This window comes from Hetaerina americana, unplaced genomic scaffold, assembly GCF_022747635.1.
Source record: "Hetaerina americana unplaced genomic scaffold, ioHetAmer1.1.p SCAF_8, whole genome shotgun sequence".
Lineage (NCBI taxonomy): Eukaryota > Metazoa > Arthropoda > Insecta > Odonata > Calopterygidae > Hetaerina > Hetaerina americana.
The window spans coordinates 8,276,740-8,299,410 of record NW_027287427.1 but is presented as its reverse complement, the minus strand read 5'-3'; the positions used below and the strand labels follow the sequence as shown (position 1 = coordinate 8,299,410).

General features: G+C 35.7%; 1 protein-coding gene across 1 annotated transcript; it reads left to right on the top strand.

The window, feature by feature from the left end:
* Positions 1-7,245: 7,245 nt before the first annotated feature.
* Rack1 (Receptor of activated protein kinase C 1) lies at positions 7,246-10,976 on the top strand. Its single transcript, XM_071596642.1, has 7 exons — positions 7,246-7,453; positions 7,540-7,748; positions 7,993-8,103; positions 8,180-8,275; positions 8,444-8,554; positions 9,281-9,421; positions 10,772-10,976. The coding sequence occupies exons 1-7, from the start codon at positions 7,345-7,347 to the stop codon at positions 10,943-10,945; spliced, it is 951 nt and encodes a 316-aa protein (XP_071452743.1). The 5' UTR covers positions 7,246-7,344; the 3' UTR covers positions 10,946-10,976.
* The last annotated feature ends 11,695 nt before the right edge of the window (positions 10,977-22,671 follow it).

Sequence of the window (22,671 nt, the reverse complement as noted above, 5' to 3'; positions counted from 1 at the left end):
AGGAGAAGGAAGAGGAGTAAAGATTCAGGGAATGCGAGTGGATATCTATCACTATCACGTGAAAGTGAATAAAATAAAGACAAAGATACTCGAGAGTTGAGATGTATGATAACAATTATTCAAGACTCTCCATTCATGATGATGAAAGTCATCCAAAAAATGGAAAAAGCTGCCTAGACTTTCGAACTCCCTTAAATGAAAAAGAGATGAGTTTATTGGGCACATTTTACAAGATGTAGGCTGGCCAAAAATTATAATGGACGGCAACATTATGCAAAAGGAAAGAAGAGGTCAGCATAGATATAACAATTATTATTAGAAGTCGGCCAGCTAACAATATGTTTTTGATGGACCCTAGTTTAACATACTACTCTTCTCCTAAACCCTAAATATGATCACAAATTGTCCATAAACATCATGTAACTCATTCTTTAGCTATACATGCTCTCTTGAATTGCATCCAAAATATCTGTTCTTTTTTCTCTCTCTTTCCCAGCATTATCTCTCCATTACTATCTTGAGCAACCCATTGCCTCGCACTATCTGCTCCATTTATTAATCCCGCCTTCTTCAAATGTCTCCAAATTACCCTCTCTCATCCCCTACAGTTTCATCACATTTTTTCTTGCCCAACATCTCCAGAAACTTATCTCTAAGGCTTCCAATACCTATACTTCAAGCCTCCTGCCTCAATGGACAAGTTTTTGGAATTTACAAAACTACTTTCCCTGCAATTAACTTCAGCACTTGCTAAACTTTCACAGGAAACACTTTTTAAGTCCACATTGACTAGTTTCTTGGCTCACCTCAGCTTCATTGTGATGTGACATCAGGAGAGCATGCAATTCTGAAGCAAGGGTAAACCCACTTGTTGGGAAGGTGTGAGGGGGGAGAAAAGTGTGAGAGTTGGCAAGAGTTCGGGGCAGCAGTAAGTTATTTGGATGGAGACTATGTCATAGCTAATGACTGAGGAGCAGACAGAGAGTAGAATTGAGTAAGAAGGGGAACTAATGTTTTCTTAAAACCAGGAAAATTTTTAAATTACAGATTGTGTGATGTGGTGGAACTGTTCCATAATAACAGAGCCAAAGACTATTACAATTTTACAAAACGGAACAATAATAATGAATCAAGAAGATTACATACGTAAGTGTGAAGATTTCATTACCCAAAACAAGTGCAGCACTCCCACATCACTATTTCCAGGGAATGGAAAATACCGACTATTTTCAATGGACTGCCGAAAGTACACAAAACCAACATAACTATCCCCACTTTTCAAACCACTCAACTGGCAAAAGACATTCTACAGTGCACAGATGCTCCTAAAGAAAAAACCATAAAATATATTCATTCATAAACCTATGTGTAGAAGAAAATTACTTCATGTTTAGTAATAATTTTTACAAACAACCAGAATTGCTGGCCAATGGCTTCTTCCCTCTCACCTCTATTAATGGAAATGGTTATGGAAAATCTGGCAAACACAATCTTCAACTCAGCCAAAATCTTAACCAAAAATGTAATATGAAGGTGGTCAGTAAAGTTTCCGACCTCAGAAAAGCAACCAGACCTCAGACCACCCGTGTACATATACTGGTTCCATTACATAGATGACAGTCTTTGCTGCTGGGAAGGAACCAATAGACACCTTAGTTTCTAATTAAAACTAGACACCTTAGCTTCATTTTTAAACTCGCCACATAAAAACATAAATTTACTATAGAACCAGTACAGAATCATTCGATTAACTTCCTAGACCTAGCCATCGGAAGAGGGGGTTCAAAACACTAGTTCTCAATTTACAGGAAGTCCTCATTCACAGACCAAATTATATCACATGACTCCCTACACCCTATCGCACGAACACTAGCCAGCTTCCACTGGATGCAACACAGAATCCTCAACATTCCAATTAACAAATCCCACCACGAAAAATAACAAGACCAAAAAAAAACAATACTCATTAACCACAGATAAAGTATAGACCAATAGACACCCTATTATGTAAGCAGAAAAAAACCAAAGCATTACAGAGCTTAACTTAGTTAACCCTGGAAACATCTCCCTCCACTTGAAACTCACAGTGTTGGTGGAGGATCCCCTACATTGGCCATCTGTCAAATTAAATAGCCAATAGATTCCCTAAAGATAAATACAAAATTTCCTTTTGACCCTTTGAATCTCTTTAAACTATTGAGCAATCCAAAAGACAAAGCAGACAGAGTTCAGAAAAGTGGAGTTTATGAACTGACGTATAATTCCTGCCTAGCTAAATAAATAGGTCAAACAGGCAGACTTTCAAACAAGAGCAAATGATCACCGGAAATGTCTTCAGAAGGAGATGAATATTTAATGGTCGCAAAATGCATAATTGAAACCAATCACAAATATAACTTCAACCCCAAAATGCTACTCGTCAAATGGTAAAGGAAGAAACTACATACGAGGGTGGTCCCATAAGTACCCGGCGTGTCCTAGAGATGGTGGTAGTTGTTCGAAAAATATCACTGTATTAGAAAGTATGCTATCTATAAGGCGTATGCTTCAAGCTTGAAGATGCCATGTTGTTTCAGTATTTGTTTGGCAGCCATCAATATTGAACATTTTCTGTGAATTTGTGGAAATGGAGAAAATTGGTCATTGTTATATGTAGCAATACTTTTATCTGAAAGGCCTCAGCCCAACTAATAAAAAATCTAAACTGGATTCTACTCTGGGTGAATCTGCTCCTTTGTGTACAACGGTAAAATATTGAGGAGCAGAGTGCAAACGAGGCCGCATGAGCTGTCAAGACGAGCATCGCATTGGTCGACCAAATGAGGTGACGACACCAGAAACTGTGAAGAAAATCCACCAAGTGATACTGGATGATCGTCCACTGAAAGTGTGCAAGGTAGCAGGCATAGTAGGAATTTCAACAAGTGGTGTGCATTACATATTAACTGAAAATTTGGACGGGAGAAAGCTGTGTGCAAGATGGGTGCTCACACTTGAGTAAAACCATTGTCGTGAAGATGTTTCAATTGATTGTTGAGCAAAATTTCAAGGCAAAAAAGCAACATTTTTGCACCGTTTCATAACTATGGATGAAACGAAAAGTGAAGAGTCAGGCGTGATGTTGTGGAATTGAGACATAATAAAAACTTCGTTGCAATTTTCTGCAGTTAAAACTTTATTGCCGACCATGGTTTCGATACACTGTACTTCGATACTGTTTACCTGATGATGATACAGTGTATCGAAACCATGGTCGGCAATAAAGTTTTAACTGTGGAAAATTCCAACGAAGTTTTTACTATGGATGAAATAGGGGTCCATTTCTTCACATCCTAGACAAGAGAAAAATCAAAACAATGGATTCAAAACGGAGAACCGACTCCAAAGAAGCTGAAGAGCATTTCATCTGCAGGCAAGGTCATAGTGTCAGTTTTTTGGGATGTGCCTGGGATAATTTTCATTGACTATCTTGAAAAAGGAAAAACTATTAACTGCGAGTATTATGCAAGCTTTTTGCAACGTTTGAGTGAAGAAATCAAGCAAAAGCGGCCGTATTTGGCTAAGAAGAAAGTGTTGTTTCATCAAGACAATGCACCATCTCACAAATCCTTTATTGCAATGGTTCAAATTCATGAATTTAAGTGTGAATTGTTACCTTATGCACCCTAATCACCAGATTAAGACCACTCAGATTATTTTCTGTTCGCAAACTTGAAAAAAATGGCTCGGCGGTCAAAGATTTTCCAAGCGTGAAGAAGTGATGTGGGCAGTTAATGGCTATTTTGAGGAGCAAGGTTCTTATTTTAAAAAGGGTATCGAACTTATGGAACATTGCTGGGAAAAGTGTATAGAGCTGCAAGGAAATTATGTGGAAAAATAAATAATTTTTTTCCAAAATATTTGTGTTTTTTGTGCTGGGTCGGGTACTTCCGGCACCACCTTCGTGGATGCCTTAGAGCAATGATAAATAATTCAACACAGGATCCAAAATAACTAGTTGTTAAATGACAATTTATTTCAGTCTCAATCCCAATTACTTGCAATGAAATTCAATTAATCCATCTCTCACCTGTCCCCACAAGAAACTTATATCCACCCCCTCCATCTTCCTGCCTCACCCCATCCCTCAAAGCAGTGTCATCTCGAAGACCAACAATTGAACAACTGGGGTTTACCCCAATGGAGAATGGACCTTTCTTCTCCTTCCCCCCCCCCCTTCCCATGGACAGACTCTTACTTTAGACCAGGAATACACACAACAGCTTAGTCCCAATCCAACACTGGAGGACACCAACCTGACAACCGCGGAGTGAATCGACTCTCGGAACCTGGATGATGATCCCTAATGAAAGAGACCGATTGGCAATGGATTAGACCCAGCACCACAGGCCGCCATTCTCCTTCACCCCACCATGGGTTGACAGGACGATGGATACCATAAGGAATTCAGATATGAGGAAAGGACTGTCTCATCGCAACCAACTGGACTCTTTTTACTCCTTTGTCTTCCCCCCTTCCTCTATAAACACTTAATCTCCACCCCCATTTTTACCTTTTTCTCTCTCACCCTCAAGAGCTTCGGTATTTCCCACCAGCCTCTCCCAGCATGTGGAGACACCCTGGTTTCCCTACCTCCAATACTTAATATATATTGGACTCTGTACAGTGAGAACTTCACTTGAAAATGATACTGTACATCGAAAGTAGTTGAAAATAAATCTTTATTTAGAAGAAAATTTTAATAATCTTCGTCCCTGTCATCAAGTAATATTTAATAGTTAAACAAGATACAAATCCTTAAGGGTTTACATAATCACTAAAGTACTTATATGCCAGGTTATGCAGCATAATTTAAAGAAAAATTATAAGAGCCTGAATTTGCCTACAGGGACAACCAGGTAAAACATGATGACGTTTAAGATATTACAACATCTGACAATCTTGTTAATGTCTAATTTGTTGGCACACCTACAGCTTCAATTAGACAAATATATGGGCACTCATGTACTTAATTGATCACTTATCTTTATTTACTTCAGCAATAAAAACAAGTACAATACAGTATTGCAACTACGATTGTTAAGAGATGCAAGGCAAATTAACATAATAACAACTCACACCTTTGAAAACCATAACGGCATAATAAAAGTCAAATTTATTAAGAATAGAGAAAAATTTGAATTTTAAAATGACAAGAAATGAAGCCGAGATACTTCCTTCCCTAATGCACGCTTTTTTTTGGAACCTCTACAACATTAGACTGGGAATAATATGGACGAAAATTGGTCAAATCCCAACATAGAGTTTATCAGTCAATCTTTATTCATCAAAGAGCAGCACTTACCACTATAGATGTTGCCAAAAGAAAAACATATAAATACATACATTCATTACTGTGGTGAAGAGACACACATGTAATATAATTTCACTTTTGAGAAGTCCAGTTCAGAATATTCACTTGAAGAATACAAGGGGTTTGCAATCAACCAATCCTCAATAAACCTATCATGGCTAGTCTGTCCTGCAGTATGGGGAAGTTGGTTATAGAATTTTAAGGCAAGTTTATCCGACTGATTGAAGGTTTTGGACAATCTGCATTGGGTAATGACTAACATATTTCTTGACCCTGTAATATGGTTGTGTATATTGCCTATTAATTCATAGTTATTTACATTATCTTTTACATGAATTAAGCAATGGCAAATGCATATGTTAAAGAACGTTTTCACTCTTATCCTAACAAATAATGGACGACAGTGATCATGATGGCCAGAGCTGGTTATAATCCTAACTACTTTCTTTGGTAACATAAGCAGAGATTTTTTGTCATTTGTGTGTCCCCAGTCTTAGCCCAAAATTTAGGTAACTTACGAAAAAGGCAAGTCTCAAATGTTCCTCAGGAGTACAGCTTTTAAGCCTCCTGATTAGGAAGAGATTCTTGGAGATTGCAGTTACATGACTTCTCCAAGAATGATTTGAGTCAATAAAAAATGCTAGGAGCTAGACAGATCTTTACCAGCACTTCTAAGTTCACATAGAAGATATTGTTTTTTAACAATTTAAAAATAGTTTATTTGCCGAGAACCATCCACTAGCTTGTTGTTGACAGTCTTCCATTTCTTCATGTGCCTGATCAGGATTTTTACATTCATTTATCTAAGTCGAGTCATCAGCAGGTATGTTACTTGGTGAGTCATTGATCATCAGCAGAAATAACATAGGACGTAATACTGGTGCGCCCCTGAGGTACACCAGTTTTTACTCGCAAGATAATTTATTAATAGCTATAACTTTTAACATTTGTTTGCGGTATTTAAAATATGAGGTCATGAATTTTAGTTCTTAGCCCTGGATGCCATAATACTGCAGTTTTTGCATGAGGATTCGGAGGTTTACACAATAATATGCTGAGGAGAAGTCAAACCAAGATATAAGCACAGCCTCTCTTCCGAAGTACTCAGTACTTGGTTTAAGACGTTCAACTGCTTCCTTAGTAGACTTTCCAGGTCTAAAGCCAAATTTTGAGGAGCTAAGTAAGTTTTTTCATTTTAGATAAGTAAGTATTTGGGTACTGCCAGTAGCCTAAATGACTTTGCCAATCACAGGAATGATGACGATGTGGCGGTAATTTCTGGATAATGAGGCGAAAAACAATTAAGTTCCGATGATAACTAGAGTATTTAATGAACGGAGAACAAGGCATTATCAAGTAACAGAGAGAAATTTAGAAAATACACTGAATTTAAAATGTGTAGGTTCCCACCCAGTCAAGTAACTATTTAATCTTTCGATTGTGCTTATGGCAGCGCTCACCAGCTTTTGCAACTAAATATGACCTTTATCTAAATATACTTCGCGATATGGGGATTAACATATTCTCAGATATTCGTGCCCATTCCAATAATGTGTCCCACACAAACTACTGATATGCGTAGAGAATTGATTATAAGTTACTAACTCTTCAACCCTACTTTCCTTGAATGAGAAATTGGAGCATTGGAATTTAAAGTAACTATTGAAATAAATTTTATGAAAGTTTATAAACAAAAAATTTACAAATTTTCATGGATATAGAATATTCCACGAAGTCCAAATACTTAATATAAAATAAATAAATATAATATTAATGCATAATTTTACACTTCGGTAACAACTCGTCAACTGTTACTTTACTTTTCGTGTTCTCCGCATGATGACACTACAACCATGCGATTATACCGCCATCCGCAGGGTTTCTAGCATTCTAACCGGTAGCCATCTTTTGGGGTTAGTTCTCGTACGAGAAAGTTGGCTGCCACGAGATCCGTGAATATTAACGCCATCGGCGTCTCTTAAAGGACAGAAATGGCAGAATCTTTACAGTTAAGAGGAACACTTCGTGGGCATAATGGCTGGGTTACGCAAATAGCTACTAACCCTAAATACCAAGACACCATTCTTTCATGTTCTCGAGGTAAGGGAAATCGAACACGTGTCACTTCATGACAAGGTTTTAATTCAGTGTTGGGTTTCATTTACTACTCTCTTCATTCAATTTAGATAAAACTCTAATTGTTTGGAAGCTAACAAGAGATGAAACTAACTATGGAATTCCTCAGAAGAGGCTTTATGGGCACTCACATTTTGTGAGTGATGTGGTGCTGTCTTCCGATGGAAATTATGCATTGTCCGGGTCATGGGATAAAACCTTGCGCCTGTGGGATCTTGCTGCTGGTAGAACTACCCGACGCTTCGAAGACCATACTAAGGTGTGAAAGCCTTCCTCATGGACGTAAATTCTTGGGAAAAATCTTGGGTAGCTCTGATTTTACGGAAGCTTTTTTTTTACTTTTTTTTTTGAATTGATAGAAGAGCTGGGGATGAGCATTTAGTAAGTATCTTGCCTAAAATTTTGATGATTGAATGATATTCGACAAGGCCACGTGGCAGCGGACTATCTTCGATCTTTCACGTTGTTAATTGTTCCATTTCTGAAGTTCTTGTCCGTTTCAGGATGTCTTGAGCGTTGCTTTCTCTGTAGACAATCGCCAAATTGTGTCTGGCAGCAGGGACAAGACAATCAAATTATGGAATACGTTGGCAGAGTGTAAATACACTATCCAGGTATGTAAAATGGTTTTAGCGTTAATCATGTTTTAACCTTGCTCAATTTAATTATATAATCTTTTCAATCTTTCAGGAAGAAGGCCACACTGATTGGGTATCCTGCGTTAGATTTTCTCCAAATCATCAGAATCCCATCATAGTGTCTTGTGGTTGGGATAAGGTCGTTAAGGTATGAAGATATTAATGGCTTTTTCCGTTTTATTCACATGATGCATTCATTTTATTACACGATTACTGTGAGTGTTTGCGGATATGGGACTGATGAAGACGAGCTATTTTTTGTAGCGTGCATTAACTTGAGCTGGCAGTAATTGGATCTTAAAACAAATTGTTCTAGGTTTGGAACCTCACAAATTGCCGTCTGAAGACGAACCACAAGGGTCACCAGGGGTACTTGAATACAGTAACGGTCTCGCCCGATGGATCATTGTGCGCATCCGGTGGCAAAGTAAGTTGATTACAAAGCATGTTACCGTTAGTCAATTGTAAAAGTTTGCTTACCTCGCCGTATATTTGATGCCTATCAACACCCGTCGCAGTGTGTGGTTTTTTGTTTGAGACCGGAGGAACTACAAATCAACGGATGTGTGCCCTGAATCCCTTAAGAGCGTAGAAAATCCAGTCTCAATTTCTCAGCGATGTGAGTTAGCACGCTGTAATTATTACCCTGAAAGGAAGGGCGCGTCTAAAGTTCTATCAATTATATGCCAATAATTTTGCAGTTATGTATTTGATGGTTGGGTCTGGAACTCAGTACGCCTTTAGACTTGATTACAATTATACCACATTTCTTTGTTGACGGTCCGAGCCTTAGAGTCACTGGTTATCTGTGGATTGATACTCAGTGCTACAGGTACTCGGAAAGTAAAAGGAGACCATTATGCACTGGGGCGTGTTATCATACACCCTTCAGTCACCGAATGGCCTAACAAGCGCCAATTATCTGTTCAATTGGCATTGAGGGTTAAATTGTACTTTCCACAGTTTATTCACTCCTGAATCTAGCTGGCTATGTACATCTTGTAGCTGGTTAACGTATATCGTAAATACCTTCCGAGTATTAAGTTGACTCCAGTTTTAAAATTTCAAGTTGTGCTTGTTAACTTGGCGATCGTTTGGTTTTGTATTTAGTGCCAGTTGAGAGACTTAATTCTTCCATTCTTTGTATTTACAGGATTGCAAGGCCATGCTTTGGGATCTTAATGATGGAAAGTATCTGCATACTTTGGACCACAATGACATAATTACAGCCCTTTGCTTCTCGCCTAATCGATACTGGTTGTGTGCTGCTTTTGGGCCGTGCATTCGTATTTGGGTAAGTAGTTTTTTGGTGTAACTTGTCGATATGTTTATTATAACGTCCAATTAATGGAATATAGTCTAAGGTATAACACTAAGCGAAAATATTGGATCTGTAATTGAATTTTGTCTTAGTCTTTGAGTCTGTTTGCTATTTTGTTAAATGCCCCTGGCCTAACTTCATCACTAAAAGGTAACCATAAAATGCTTGGCGTGTTGAATTTTACAGTGTGCAGGGTAGTTTATGTCAATGAATAGATAACTTAATACTGGGGTGTCATGAGGGTGGAAAACTATTTTATATTAAGATTTGTAAGCATGTTATAACTGGACCTAGAATTAATTTGTTTATAAACCTGATTGTACTACAACTAGACCGTGGACTACTGTCCACGGAGTATTGAGAAATGAAATGAGGAACATGAAAATGTAAATTGTTTGTTAGGATGTATTGTCATTTTGTTCTTTGTTTTGTGAATGGATACTCTTAGTTCTCAGGACCCTCCCTAGATCTCATTAGTACAGTGGTTTTGTGTAATGACTGAATTTTGTATACAAATAAAGTAAAATTGTTTGGAATGAATTGTGTATGTGCACACTCGACATCTTTGTTCGCAAATACAAAGTTAGCATTTAGTAATTATGTATGAAGCTTTCCCAATCAAGACGTCAAGTAGTGTTATGAAGGCAAACTGAGGAATTATGAAATACTTATAAGCAGAATGCTGTGATGCAATGAAATTTTATTGATCAAGTAGTGTACATGAGTTGCACTCAAGAGTATGTGAGAATCATCATTGATGTGTGTATTATAAGGGTCAAGACCAAAGCAAGCAGCCAATTAGGTTATTGGAGTTTAACTTCGGTAGGATTTTGCTGACTCATTAGCTATATGCTACGTTAAGAGTATTATCATTTTCGTAATGTTGACTATTGCTTTATTTTCATGTTGTGAAAACATTGAATTTATTTTTATTCGTTCTTCTAAGTAATTTTGAGTATCATAGGGGAATTAGTTGGTATTTTGTTGTAGTGTACCATTCACTTACCCCAATTAATGTCTGGATTACTCTTGATGATATGCTTTAATTGAAAATTAATAATTTTAATCTACTCTATTTACTAAAATTGCTAAGACTATATTCAGATAATATTACAGGGAATATTCTGCATGTGTTGTTTAGAATATATTTTTTAAATTAAGCACTAGTGTTAACTGTGGCAGCCAAGTTTTTTTTAACCCTGAGGAATCTGTGATCAATGCTAGCAGTAGTTTTGAATTAATGTATCCTTTTCGTTCATTCTGTTAAGAGAATTCTTGTTTTTTTATCGCCAATTACAGTTGCTTTCATCTTTTTAATTTCAGGATTTGGAGAGCAAGGACATGGTTGAAGAATTAAGGCCAGAAGTCTTGTCTCAGACTGCCAAGCCAGAGCCCCCGTTGTGCTTGTCACTTGCTTGGTCAACTGATGGACAAACACTTTTTGCTGGATACTCTGACAATCTTATCCGTGTCTGGCAAGTGTCAGTTTCACGTTAAACTTTTAAATAAAGTTAACTAAAACAGGAAACGAGTTTTCAATTCAAAATCTCCCTATTGCCTCCATGCTTGAGGCTCATCAAAATTATCTCAAGATTTAATTGAAATGAAGTCTTGTTTACCTAAGGGTCCCCTGCTTTGGGGGTCCAAATTTCGGTAGAGAGCTTAGCTTGTGGGGTATAAGGTAGCTGACAATTGTGGGAACTTGCAGATCTGTGCAGACGTAGGGGTAAATGTGGTTGATGTAAGTTCCCTTTAAATATTTATTGCATATACAAATGTAAATAAATCCATTTTAGCCATTTTCTACTAGGCTTTGTTAAGGTAATAGTGAAGAATTAAGATATTTTGCTTTATTTGAACATTTTTGTGGTTAGAAGTTCGAAAGCAAATTATTACCCCCCCATCTGGTTGTTGGTTCGGTAGGTCCAATTTTCAGCCATGTTTTAACAGAGAGCAAGGTTGTAAAAAATTAAACTTGGTTGCATGTATTGACCAATTTTGGGTTTCAGCCATAATGAAAATAGTGGTATAAATTTGGTTAGCGTACTTCAGTGAACCACTTGGTTGCGTTTGATAAGCATTTTATCAATACATTAAAAAATCTAATATCCTTATTTTCCCATTGCTTATGTGCCTGTTCTCTGTACCAAAACGTTCAAGTGATTAAAAGATATTCAATGAAAATTGGAAAAAATCAAAACATTTGCATATGTATGTATGCAGTAATTTAAAGGAGAATCCCAAAAGTAAATTAGTCTGGAAGCATACCTTTCTAATTGCATTCTATGTTATTCAAATTGCTTCTGTTAGTCATTTCATCTCATATATCCATGAGAAAAAGATTAGACAATTTATATACTTAATTTAGTTTTTCATGTACATGTAGGTATAAATAAAGGATGGGTAGAGCACTCGCATTGATTGCTGATACAATGCAAACGAAACAAGAAAATTCCATTTCATTCGTTCTCATGTTTTATTTGATTTGGTGAAAGTTAATTTATATAGCTATTAAGAAGGCACACAAGCCTGTCTCGTTTTGACATAGGAATCAGCGATTAAGTATTAAGGTGACAATGTGTTAGCTTGTAAATATTGTCCTTTTTAATCCTTCTGTTAACTGTTAATTTCAATCATCTGGTTCTAATTTTCTGTATACTTGCGGTAGATATAGTCGCAGGTAATTATGATTTTATGTATTCATTGTTAGTTACCATCTATTTTTCTATGGATATAGACACTTAAGGCACAATATATATAATTATGGGCATGTACAGATGTGTAGCATCTATACACGTTCAGATAACTATGAAGCCCTGGTGGTGCAGTATCCATTCTAATTCATGATAACTACCTAGTTCTGGGTGTGTACACCTTAAATCTAGAACATATTAGATCCAAACCATTTCAGAGAGGTCAAAACTAGGGGCTTGAGGGTGGTGTAGTAGATGATGTAAGATTCCTTTCATAGTGGGCCTGGGTTCAATCACACCTGTGAAAGACTGGAGTAATTGATCAGTTTGTGTAAGTGATAATCAGTTAATATCTGCGATATATTCTGTGTAAGTTCAGTGAACTAAATGAAAAGGTGGAATTGATTGTCCAACTTAGCTTTTAAGTTAATTATCACATTAAATTGATCTACTAATGATATTGAAAAACCTGACTCCACTCAATAGGTAGGTCACAGTGTTAAGTCGAACAAATTTCAATATTTTTGGTTAAATCATACCCTATATTAAAGAGAATTACCCTGAAGGTACTTTTCTCAAAACTATATCAGTCACTATTTACCAGGATGCTGTCATTAACAATGACACAGTGTCGACCCTAGTTTTATAAAGCTTTTATATATCATTCAGTTCTTTGGCTGTACCCAACTGAATTAGCCTACTAATTTTGTAAGTATTTCATTCAACTCCCTGGTCCAAAACAAACTGGGAAAATATGCATTGGCGCAGGATGAGTGGGCTTGTCAAACAGGGAGCCTCACCAAAGAGATTTGAGGCATGGCCAAATGCCAAGAGACATATGGATATTAGATGCAAGCAGACTAGTGCATGCCTCACACTTCTGCAACCCCAAAAACCAAAGTGAGAATGGTTTTCAAATAATTAATACCCTATATGGAGGAGGCATTGACATAGGTGTTATTTTGGATTAATGAACAGAAATTGTAAATGAATAAACTGCGGAATTGATTAAATATTTCTTACATATAAATGGCAAGCAGAACATTCCAGAATGCAAGCCAAGCAGAACATGAGATCCGTTATTACTCAACTATCCTTAAAAAACTTGCTATCTCCAGTAAAAGTTCAAACAATCATGAACAAAGGTTACTCTATAAGGAATTTCAAAAGTATTACCGTAAACTGATTTCTACCACGAAAAGAACCTATAATGATAATAAGTTACTTAATTCCAATAACAAGTCCAAAACTGCATGGGAAATAATTAATGACTGTAGAGGTAAGAAAAATCCACAACTCACTCTCCCAAAACTTTGTAACCCTGAAAATAACACTGCCATTAGCTATTCATCTCTAGCTAATAAATTTAACAAATACTACGTATCAGCTCCTTGCCTAACTACTTCTCCAGCCAATGTGCTTTTAGCAAATGCACCATCGTCAATGTTTGCCAAGCCCTGTTCTGAAACCAATCTAAAAACTATTGTCTCCTCACTCAGAAACAAATCCAGTACTGGCCCAGATGAAATTCCTGGTAAAGTTGTTCATCATTGTTTTGAAGCCATAAAAGCACCCCTTTTATTTTTAATTAATGAATCTTTGATACAAGGGATTTTCCCATCCCAATTAAAAGAATCAAAAGTAGTGCCTATTTATAAAAACCATGGCTGTGTAAATGATTTGAATAACTACAGACCAATAGCCGTCCAAAATACATTTGCTAAAATATTCGAAAAAGCCATGTATATGCAAATAGCATCTTATCTCGAAAAAAACTTCCTACTTTCTAATTCTCAGCATGGATTTAGATCGGAAAGGTCTACCACAACTGCCATATGTCAGGCAATCGACAGCATACTTAATTCATTAGATGCTAAACGCAAAACTCTTGGAATGTTTTTTGACTTGTCAAAGGCTTTTGATAATGTAAACCACAATAGACTACTAATTAAACTCAATAGAATAGGAATTAGAGGAAGTCCTTTAAACTGGTTGAAGTCCTTTATTCATAATCGCACTCAAAAAGTAGTGTTATCAGTTGATGGGTCAAAATATTCATCCGAAGCATACCAAGTTAACAAAGGTGTTCCACAAGGCTCAACCCTTGGGCCACTCCTCTTTCTGATTTACATCAATGACCTACCTAACTGCTTACCAAATAATGATGGAATAATACCAGTGTTGTACGCTGACGACACTAATATAATAATATCAACACAAACATATCCCAGCCTTGTGGAAAAAGCTAAGTCTGTCACACTTGCTATAAACAAGTGGTGTACAGACAACCTTCTAGACTTAAATGTAAATAAAAGTAAAATAGTAAACTTTACACACAATAAGAACATATCAGATGATCTGCTGGTAAAAATCAATGACCTATCAATTGAGCGTGTGACAGAATGCAAATTTCTAGGTATTTCTCTATGTGCAAATATTTCTTGGGATACTCATGTAAAAGCCCTCCAACACAAGCTCAGTTCAACTTGCTACTTATTAAGACACCTGTATGAAACTACAAGTAAAACTGTACTACTCAATTTGTACTATGGGGAAATTTACTCAAATATAACCTACAGTATAATATTATGGGGATCAGCTGCTATTTCTCAAACCATCTTTAAAATGCAAAAGAAAGCTATTAGAATCATCGCCAGGAAACCTTACAATGCTCCATCAAGGCCTATTTTCCATGAATTAAATTTGCTACCACTCCCATGCATCTACATTATGTTTTTAATTCTATATATAAAAAATAACATCGGCAACTATTCTCTTAACTCTGCCTATCATCATCATTACACCAGAGGCAGGAATGACTTCCATTATGGGAATATAAGAACTAAAGCATTGAAATTAGGACCCAATGAAATGGGCATCAGATTATTTAACAAACTACCCAAAAGTATCAAGGATACACAGGGAACTGCCGTATTCAGGCATAAACTAAAAAGATATCTACAACGCAATATGTTTTACTCGGTTGATGAATATCTCAACAATATTCCCGACCAGTAAGTTCATACTTTTAGTTTCTAGCAATGGTAATGGTCTGATTCATGTTTGTGATCAATGATTTTTCTGAATTTGATATTGTATGTGCATGTTACAGCCGATGTTCATGGGTTTGTACCAAACACTTATGTAACTATGAGCATCTATTCTTTTATGTATCTTAACTGAGCCTGTGTCTTTGCTCCTCATTGACGTGCCTTATATCATGTACATACTTCACCCACCTGGTATTTTTGTATTGTGATCTCTGGGCAAATAAAAGGTAATAATAATAATAATAATAATAATAATAATAATTCACCGTAATAAAGACAAAATTATGTATTAATTATTTCCATTTATGTGCAGGTATAATGGTACATTCATATATTGGACATCACCAGAGGTATTTTTGAGTCTCAATCCAAGTGGGTGCCTTTTCAGTACCACTCTTATCACATAAGTCTGGAACTTTCTTAATTATAATCTACTACATCAAATCATTAGAATGTGAAATTATTTGGTAATGAGACTCATGATTACCCAGAGTGAGAATGATATTATCACTAAGATGACTTAATATCATTGCAACTTCAAAACCTGAGCCATGAATTTTGGAAATTTCATTTTAGAATGTTATTTTCTCATAAATACATAGTAATTTGGCCCAATTAAAGCTTCTATGTAAATGGGTCATTGAGCAAATGATAGCAGGATTGTGTGAGAATGTTTCATACCATTAGGCCTCATGTCCTGACCATAAGGTATTTTCAAAATAAAATTTAACTATTTTTGCAGGTACAATTACATTATTAAGACTGCTTAACTCTCAGGTTCACCCATATTTATCGATACAACTAGAAGGCAAGGTGACTTGAAACTTCTCATCTTTTCCAAAGAAACTGCGGGAGATGCCGCAACAGTAACTTTTAACGGAGTCATCCGCTAATGTGCATTTCAATGCAAGAATTTCAGAGTGTAAAAATCATTCGCCTTGACTGGGATTCGAACCCAGATATTTCAGAGTTTAAGAGGACGCCTCGGTAGCTTAAGTGGCTAAAGCACTCGACCGGATATTGAGGGATCTGGGTTCGAATCCCAGTCAAGGCGAATGATTTTTACACTGAAATTCTTGCATTCTCATCTTTTATCCTATAGGATCCTTGTAAGGCAAGTGCTAATTTCCTTCCCTAATTTAAGTCAACCCATCATGCCTTTCATTTTTATGGTATCAGCTGGTTCAGCTACATCCTAAATGGTGGTGTTTGGTCAGTCAGGTCCAATTGCAGCCAATATATTCATTTTTGGGTACTGTGGAACTGATAGCCACAATCTATACCCAGCTGAATATTTAAAATTTTAATGGCCTCACCAATTGCAGAAAGGCATAATTACAAGTACTTCACTGATCTTTGATGTTCCTTGAGAAAACAGATACAATTTTCCACATTCCTCACATTTATTGTGGTGCTGAAAACCTGTTTGCCCTATACCTGATTTTCCATACCTGGCTTTGTAGCTAGACATTCCAAGATGAGAAATGCAGTCCCTGGCTTTGGGTTGAATGTCTCCTATATTTTTGAAACTGTCAATTACTGTGATGACATTACATTCAGAGTGCCCTAGTAATCCTCTCTGAAGTGATTGGCACATATGAAATGGTGGTATTTAACTGCCTGGCTTCCCTATGTTTTCTCCTCCCAAGAGATTCTTTTAAGGCCCATATTTCTGTGCTTATTTCCTACTCTACAGCTCCTTTCAAAACATAATCTCTTGGTATCCATTTATCTCCGGTGTTAAAATCAGCTTGCCAAAAACTGATGATTGAGGGGATTTCATGGCTGCACCACCATTTCTGCTCACAGTATACAATGTCCATTCCACAGAAAGAGCCAGTTGTTCAGGCAATTCACTAGGAAGTTAGAGAAACCTGAGGTAAATATCTGATTATGTAGATGAAATTTCCAATGGGAATATTGGTGAAGAGGGAATTACCATTTAAGGCAACCTCTAGGCTGCTGTATTTTACCATCGCCTCTAAGAATCTATCTGTAATGAGCTTTCTCCAAGTAGGGGGGTTAATGAACTGTTCAGAATAATTAGTAGCACATTTTATTTCTCTTAATAATGAAATCCAGGTATAGTAAATATATGTAAGACATACAAGATATACAAAGACACGGTACTAATTATTTATGCCAATTCTATTGGAGTATATTCAACAGATTCAGGTGAGATGTAGTGGAAGTTCCGCATAGCGAGAAAAACAAATTTGCAATTTTCCAGAGATTTATCGAAATGTAGAGAAATCTATTGGAGTAGGTTATTTTTTTTCAAAACCCTAATTATGTCAATATTGGGCTCCTTACACCTCTTTCTCAATGAGCATAATTGTAAAATTGCAATTATATTTAAGGCTAGCTCTATGCAACTTCCTAGAAGTGATCTTGTCGCTGCTAATATTCTAAAGAATGTAATTACACCTTATGCAAATTTAGTAATCCTGATTTCTGTTCCAATGAATACATGCATTGTAATGAAATCACAGTTAAAGTCATTATGTTTGTGTATAGGTTGCATACTTGCAATGTCATTTCAAATGGTGGCCTAGGTGTTCTTAACAGATGGCTTGCAGGTATGCTGCATACTAGGTTTCCAAAACTAAATAAGTTGGTTTTAAATGTAAGATACACAATAGTAGTAGCCATACTCTGTATGTTATTAATGTTGGGTTTCCATATGTGCTTAGGAGAGTTTTAAGGAAATTAAGATATGTGTTCAGGTGGGATTGAAACTTGTTAGCTTGCTGGAAGTGGACTCATTATTGAAAGAGCCTGATGCATATCTTGTCTTATTCAAAGATTTCTTCCTTCGTATGGTGCATTCATAATTGACATTCTTTATCTTCAGCCATACTTGACGTGCATCGTTTGATTTCTATGACCTTTTATTTTTTAATTTATGTTCAAACATTAGAAGTACCAAATGCCCTTAAATGAATTGAATGGTCTATACCTTTTGTGAATGTGCAAATGTGTGTGTATGTGTGATACAAATAGTTCTTATTCTTCTTCCTGTAAATATTTATTAGTGAAATATTTTTGGACTCTCATTAACAATTTACCTTCCTTGTATGAAAAGTGTATACTTTTGTGAACTCAAAAGAGAATTTTTATCCATGCTACACTTGTGTATATTTCTCTTCAGCCCCATCACAGGGAATTTTAAATGCTAATACTAACCATGTAAAATTAGTAATAATATATTACTTAAATGAGCACATAATTAAATTAACCTTCTTCAGTGATATTTCAAATGGCTTTACATCTGACATATTTTATTACTATATACATAATGTAACATTAATGTGGGCCATAAAATTGCTGATGTTTTGTGAAAAGTGGTTAAGGAAAAATTCCAAAGCAGCCCTTATCTGGAAAGCATGTAATAATTGATTTTCCTGGCTCAAATCATTTTCCAAGTATAATTGGAAAAAAATATTTCATGCAATTTAAAGTGAGTGCTGCTCTTATTAGTAAATATCATTTCAGATTTTGTGCCTTGCATTTTATATTGCTCCTGCATTGATAAACACTGAATGATCAGTGTAAAGAAGTTTAGTAAACTTATTAGGATTGACGGAAACCTCTTGGTTTTAAAAACTTTCACATAATTCTTTTTAGAAAAGGGTAAAATGTAATGGTGTAACGTATTACATTTCTTTGTTCTATGGATTGAAATATTAAAAATTCAAAATATATATTTGGCTATTTAATTGTGTTTTATTCACTTGTAATGCCAAATGTGTATACTTTAAAATGTGAGGAAATATATGTAAAGATTTATGAGGGTTAAAAATATCTAAATTAACTGTCATATAAGTCAACCAGAATATACAAGGTAATTCCGGCTAATCTACTGTGGTGACTATATTCACTCAGCAGAGTGTCATACGACTACACTCAATTCATTCTTCAAAATTTAAAAAAATGCATTGAAAAAGTGATTGACTAATATTTAATATAATTTTTAGGAAAAATTTTTTTCATCTAATGTTTTTTCATAGCCTTGCTAACCTCAATGAGCCTTAAATCTACTGGAGTAACTCATGGATCTTCATTATGTATTCCTGATGCTGATCGTAGATATATTATATATTTTTAACTTAAACAACCTGCATTGTACCACTTTTAGGGGAATACCTCAATCACCAAAATACATGGGCAGAAGTTAAGATGATTATTTAGCTCACATCCATTATGGTGTGTCAACTGAGATAAGGTGGGTGTACTGATTTGGATCTTATTTTCAACTTAGATCTATATCCACGCAAACTGAAAATAAATCCCGCAAAACATAATCACGTTAGGTTCTTCCATTAGGTATATATAGCGCAAGTAAACCTTCCGGATTTCTGGAGTAGCAGTGTAGTTGATGATTAAGAAGGACAGAGTCGTACTTTCATACTGGTGACAACGAGATTGCTCTATCTGCCTGTGGTGCCCCAAGTGTGAATGAGTCCCTCTGCCAATTAACCTACCACGTAATGTAAGTGCAATGACTAAAAGCCTATTCTTATTCAATGTGCAATCGACCATGAATTAGGAGCAGCGTCTAATTTCGAAGGTAGTAGCACCGTGGAAGCGAGATCATACAGAGGGATTAACTATAAGGAGGATGGAAAAAGTAAGCAAAATCCTTTGTTTAAATAATAAAACTCTGAATGACTTAATGAATTGAGTGTAATCGTATGAGACTCTGCTGATATGATATGCACCTATCACCACTAATGACGAATATATCGAAGAATGTCAATGACCTGCTACTATATCACTACCCCAATGTTTTTAAAAAGGCATTTTCAGTATTGCATGTTGACTATGGCAGATCCTCCATTCACTTAAAGAGGTTCTAATAATTTAGCAAGCTTTTAGTCAAAGCATGTTGTACAAAGAAGTTAACAAATATAGTTTACACACAGCTGAGGCTCTAATACTGTAGTAATATTGTTTTTGACACAATGAGCAAGATGCCATGAATGATGAAGAATGATTAAATGAGGCCACACTTGAACAGAGATTGCAATTGGAAAACGTATGTAAGAGGTGAATTCTGACCGCATGAGACCACATGGGAAAACAATTACTGATTTTATATAAATGCTTCCTGAACAATTGAACTGATATGTATTTCTAAATTCAGATTTTATTGGCACTAAAGCATGCATAGAATTAATAATCACCAGTTCTAATTTATTCAAATACCCTTCTTCTTTTCTGATACATAAACTGGTACTGCTTTAAAGTTTCTTCTGCCAAGGTTACTATGCCCACTACATCATGGATGCATAAATTATCAGTGCTTATGTTTCAGGTAGGTTTTCAGTGGACACAAACTTAACACCCCTCTATTTCTTTGCCTAACCTCATAAACCATGTCACCCCCAACTACATGGAAGCATTCTTCAATGCTGCATGCAGTCTGCTTCCCTTCATTCCATCCAGCATGCCTTTTCCTCCCTCTTCCTCGTTAGCCTAACATTCTCCCCTCTATCTCAGTCTTTAATATTCCACAGCCACTCAACCTTTCAACTATCATTTTTACATTCAAAATGTTCCCTTTAAAAAATCATGCTTAAGGTCTTATAAATGCTTTAGATATAGTACTTAAGATACTATTACTATGCATTATATACAGGGGAGCTATTCTATAGTGAATTAAAGCTTTTAATGGTAGCACCCCTGAATAGAATCAATTAAACATTATTCCCAGTTTGATTCGTCAGCTGGAAAATTTCAGGTAGAACAGAAGGCAAATAGATTTCTCTACTCTGTGTATATGAATGCTTATTAAGGCTTTTCTTGGAGTATCCTAAACTAGCACATTGATGGGTCAATGAATTCTAATGACTAGGAATACAGCATTTGGGTTGGTTCAAGCTGTGTTGGCTTTGAATATCAGATTACATTGATTCAAAATGATAAATTTCAACTACTCAATAATTCCCAAAAACATCTTTGGCTAATGATATTTCTCCCAAAAACATGCTTAGGCCCAAATATACTGATAAATCAACATGCAAATTATACGTTTATCTTATGTGTCACTCTGCACTAAAAAATGGTAAGAACCTTTTGGCTTACATCAGCCACTGGTGTACTTCAGTGCCTGGCCAGGGTGTCTCATTGAATTTCCTTCGATTCACAATTAAATTTTTGTTGACAGGAACTTTATTTCACTATAATTTGCAAATGCCATTAACTTTTAATTAACATGCATGAGCCCATAAATGTAGTCAGCCTCATGTGCATCAACAAAATTAAAAAAATTTGATACTTCGAGTATCAAACGCTCATGCAATCTCGAACATTTTTCATGCAAAATTTCTCCATTACAAAATGGTCAGGAAAACTATGCGCAGTGATTTTAAATTTTGAAATTCAATTTTGTGGTAAATGAGCAAAATTTGCTTTTTGCTTTGAATTACTTGAAAACTAATTACCACAGTTATCTGCCCCTCATTTGATTAATCTGTCCTGCGAGACCACATTCCAACTCATAACTTATATGAAAGCATTTAACAGAGTATATAATAATGCCTTTCAAACCTAAGTATGAATTGGCCATGATCCTAAGCATTAGGTGTAGAATTTCTCTTAAAATTATGGAAATGAGCCATTACAATTTATTAATTTTCAAGTCAATGGATCAACATAAAAAATAGATTAAGGCATGTAATAGCAAATCTTCAGCATTGGAAAAATAAATGTACAAATTTTATTAAAAAATATGGTATAGTGAATTTCTTTTCAGTGAATATTTACCTAATAACCTTTTTTTGCCTTTATCAATGGACAGTGGCTCAGGTTTAATATGAGAAATATAGTCGTAGGTCAATGGATCATAAAAGCAGATATGCTTCACTCTCAGAAAATATTATCTTGGATTTTGAAAAATGTTTGATGCTTGAACAGTGAAATATGAAGTCCTATCCAAATAATGATTTTAGAAGTACGAATAAAATAAATAGTGCGATGGTTGCCCAAAATGGTTTACTAAGTAATACAATTTTTCATTTAGATCAAAAAGAGAGTTACTGTGAAATGAAAAAATTGATTACCAAAAGTCAGCAATGACATAATACCAAAAGTATGGTCACTAAGTGGATGAAACATGACTCACCATTCTTAGCAACAATGATTATATCAACCACTTTTCATATCAATGTGAGTACACACTGTCTGCAAGAGTATTTTGATATTCTAGCAGTCAAACTAATCCCAAATTAGGCAACAGTAATATCCCTGAACCATTCTCTCAATGGTGACAGATACATTTTCTTGATACAGCTGGAAAAATTCCTGATCTTTATGGCCAATTTTAAATATTATATATTAATGTATTGATTTCAGCACTTACGTATCTAGGAAAGAGGGATTGAAGCATGAAAAGTATATCACAAAATATACTATACATGACTACAATTGAAAATATCTCATACTATACTGGTAAGTATCTTATGTAATATTGCTCCTA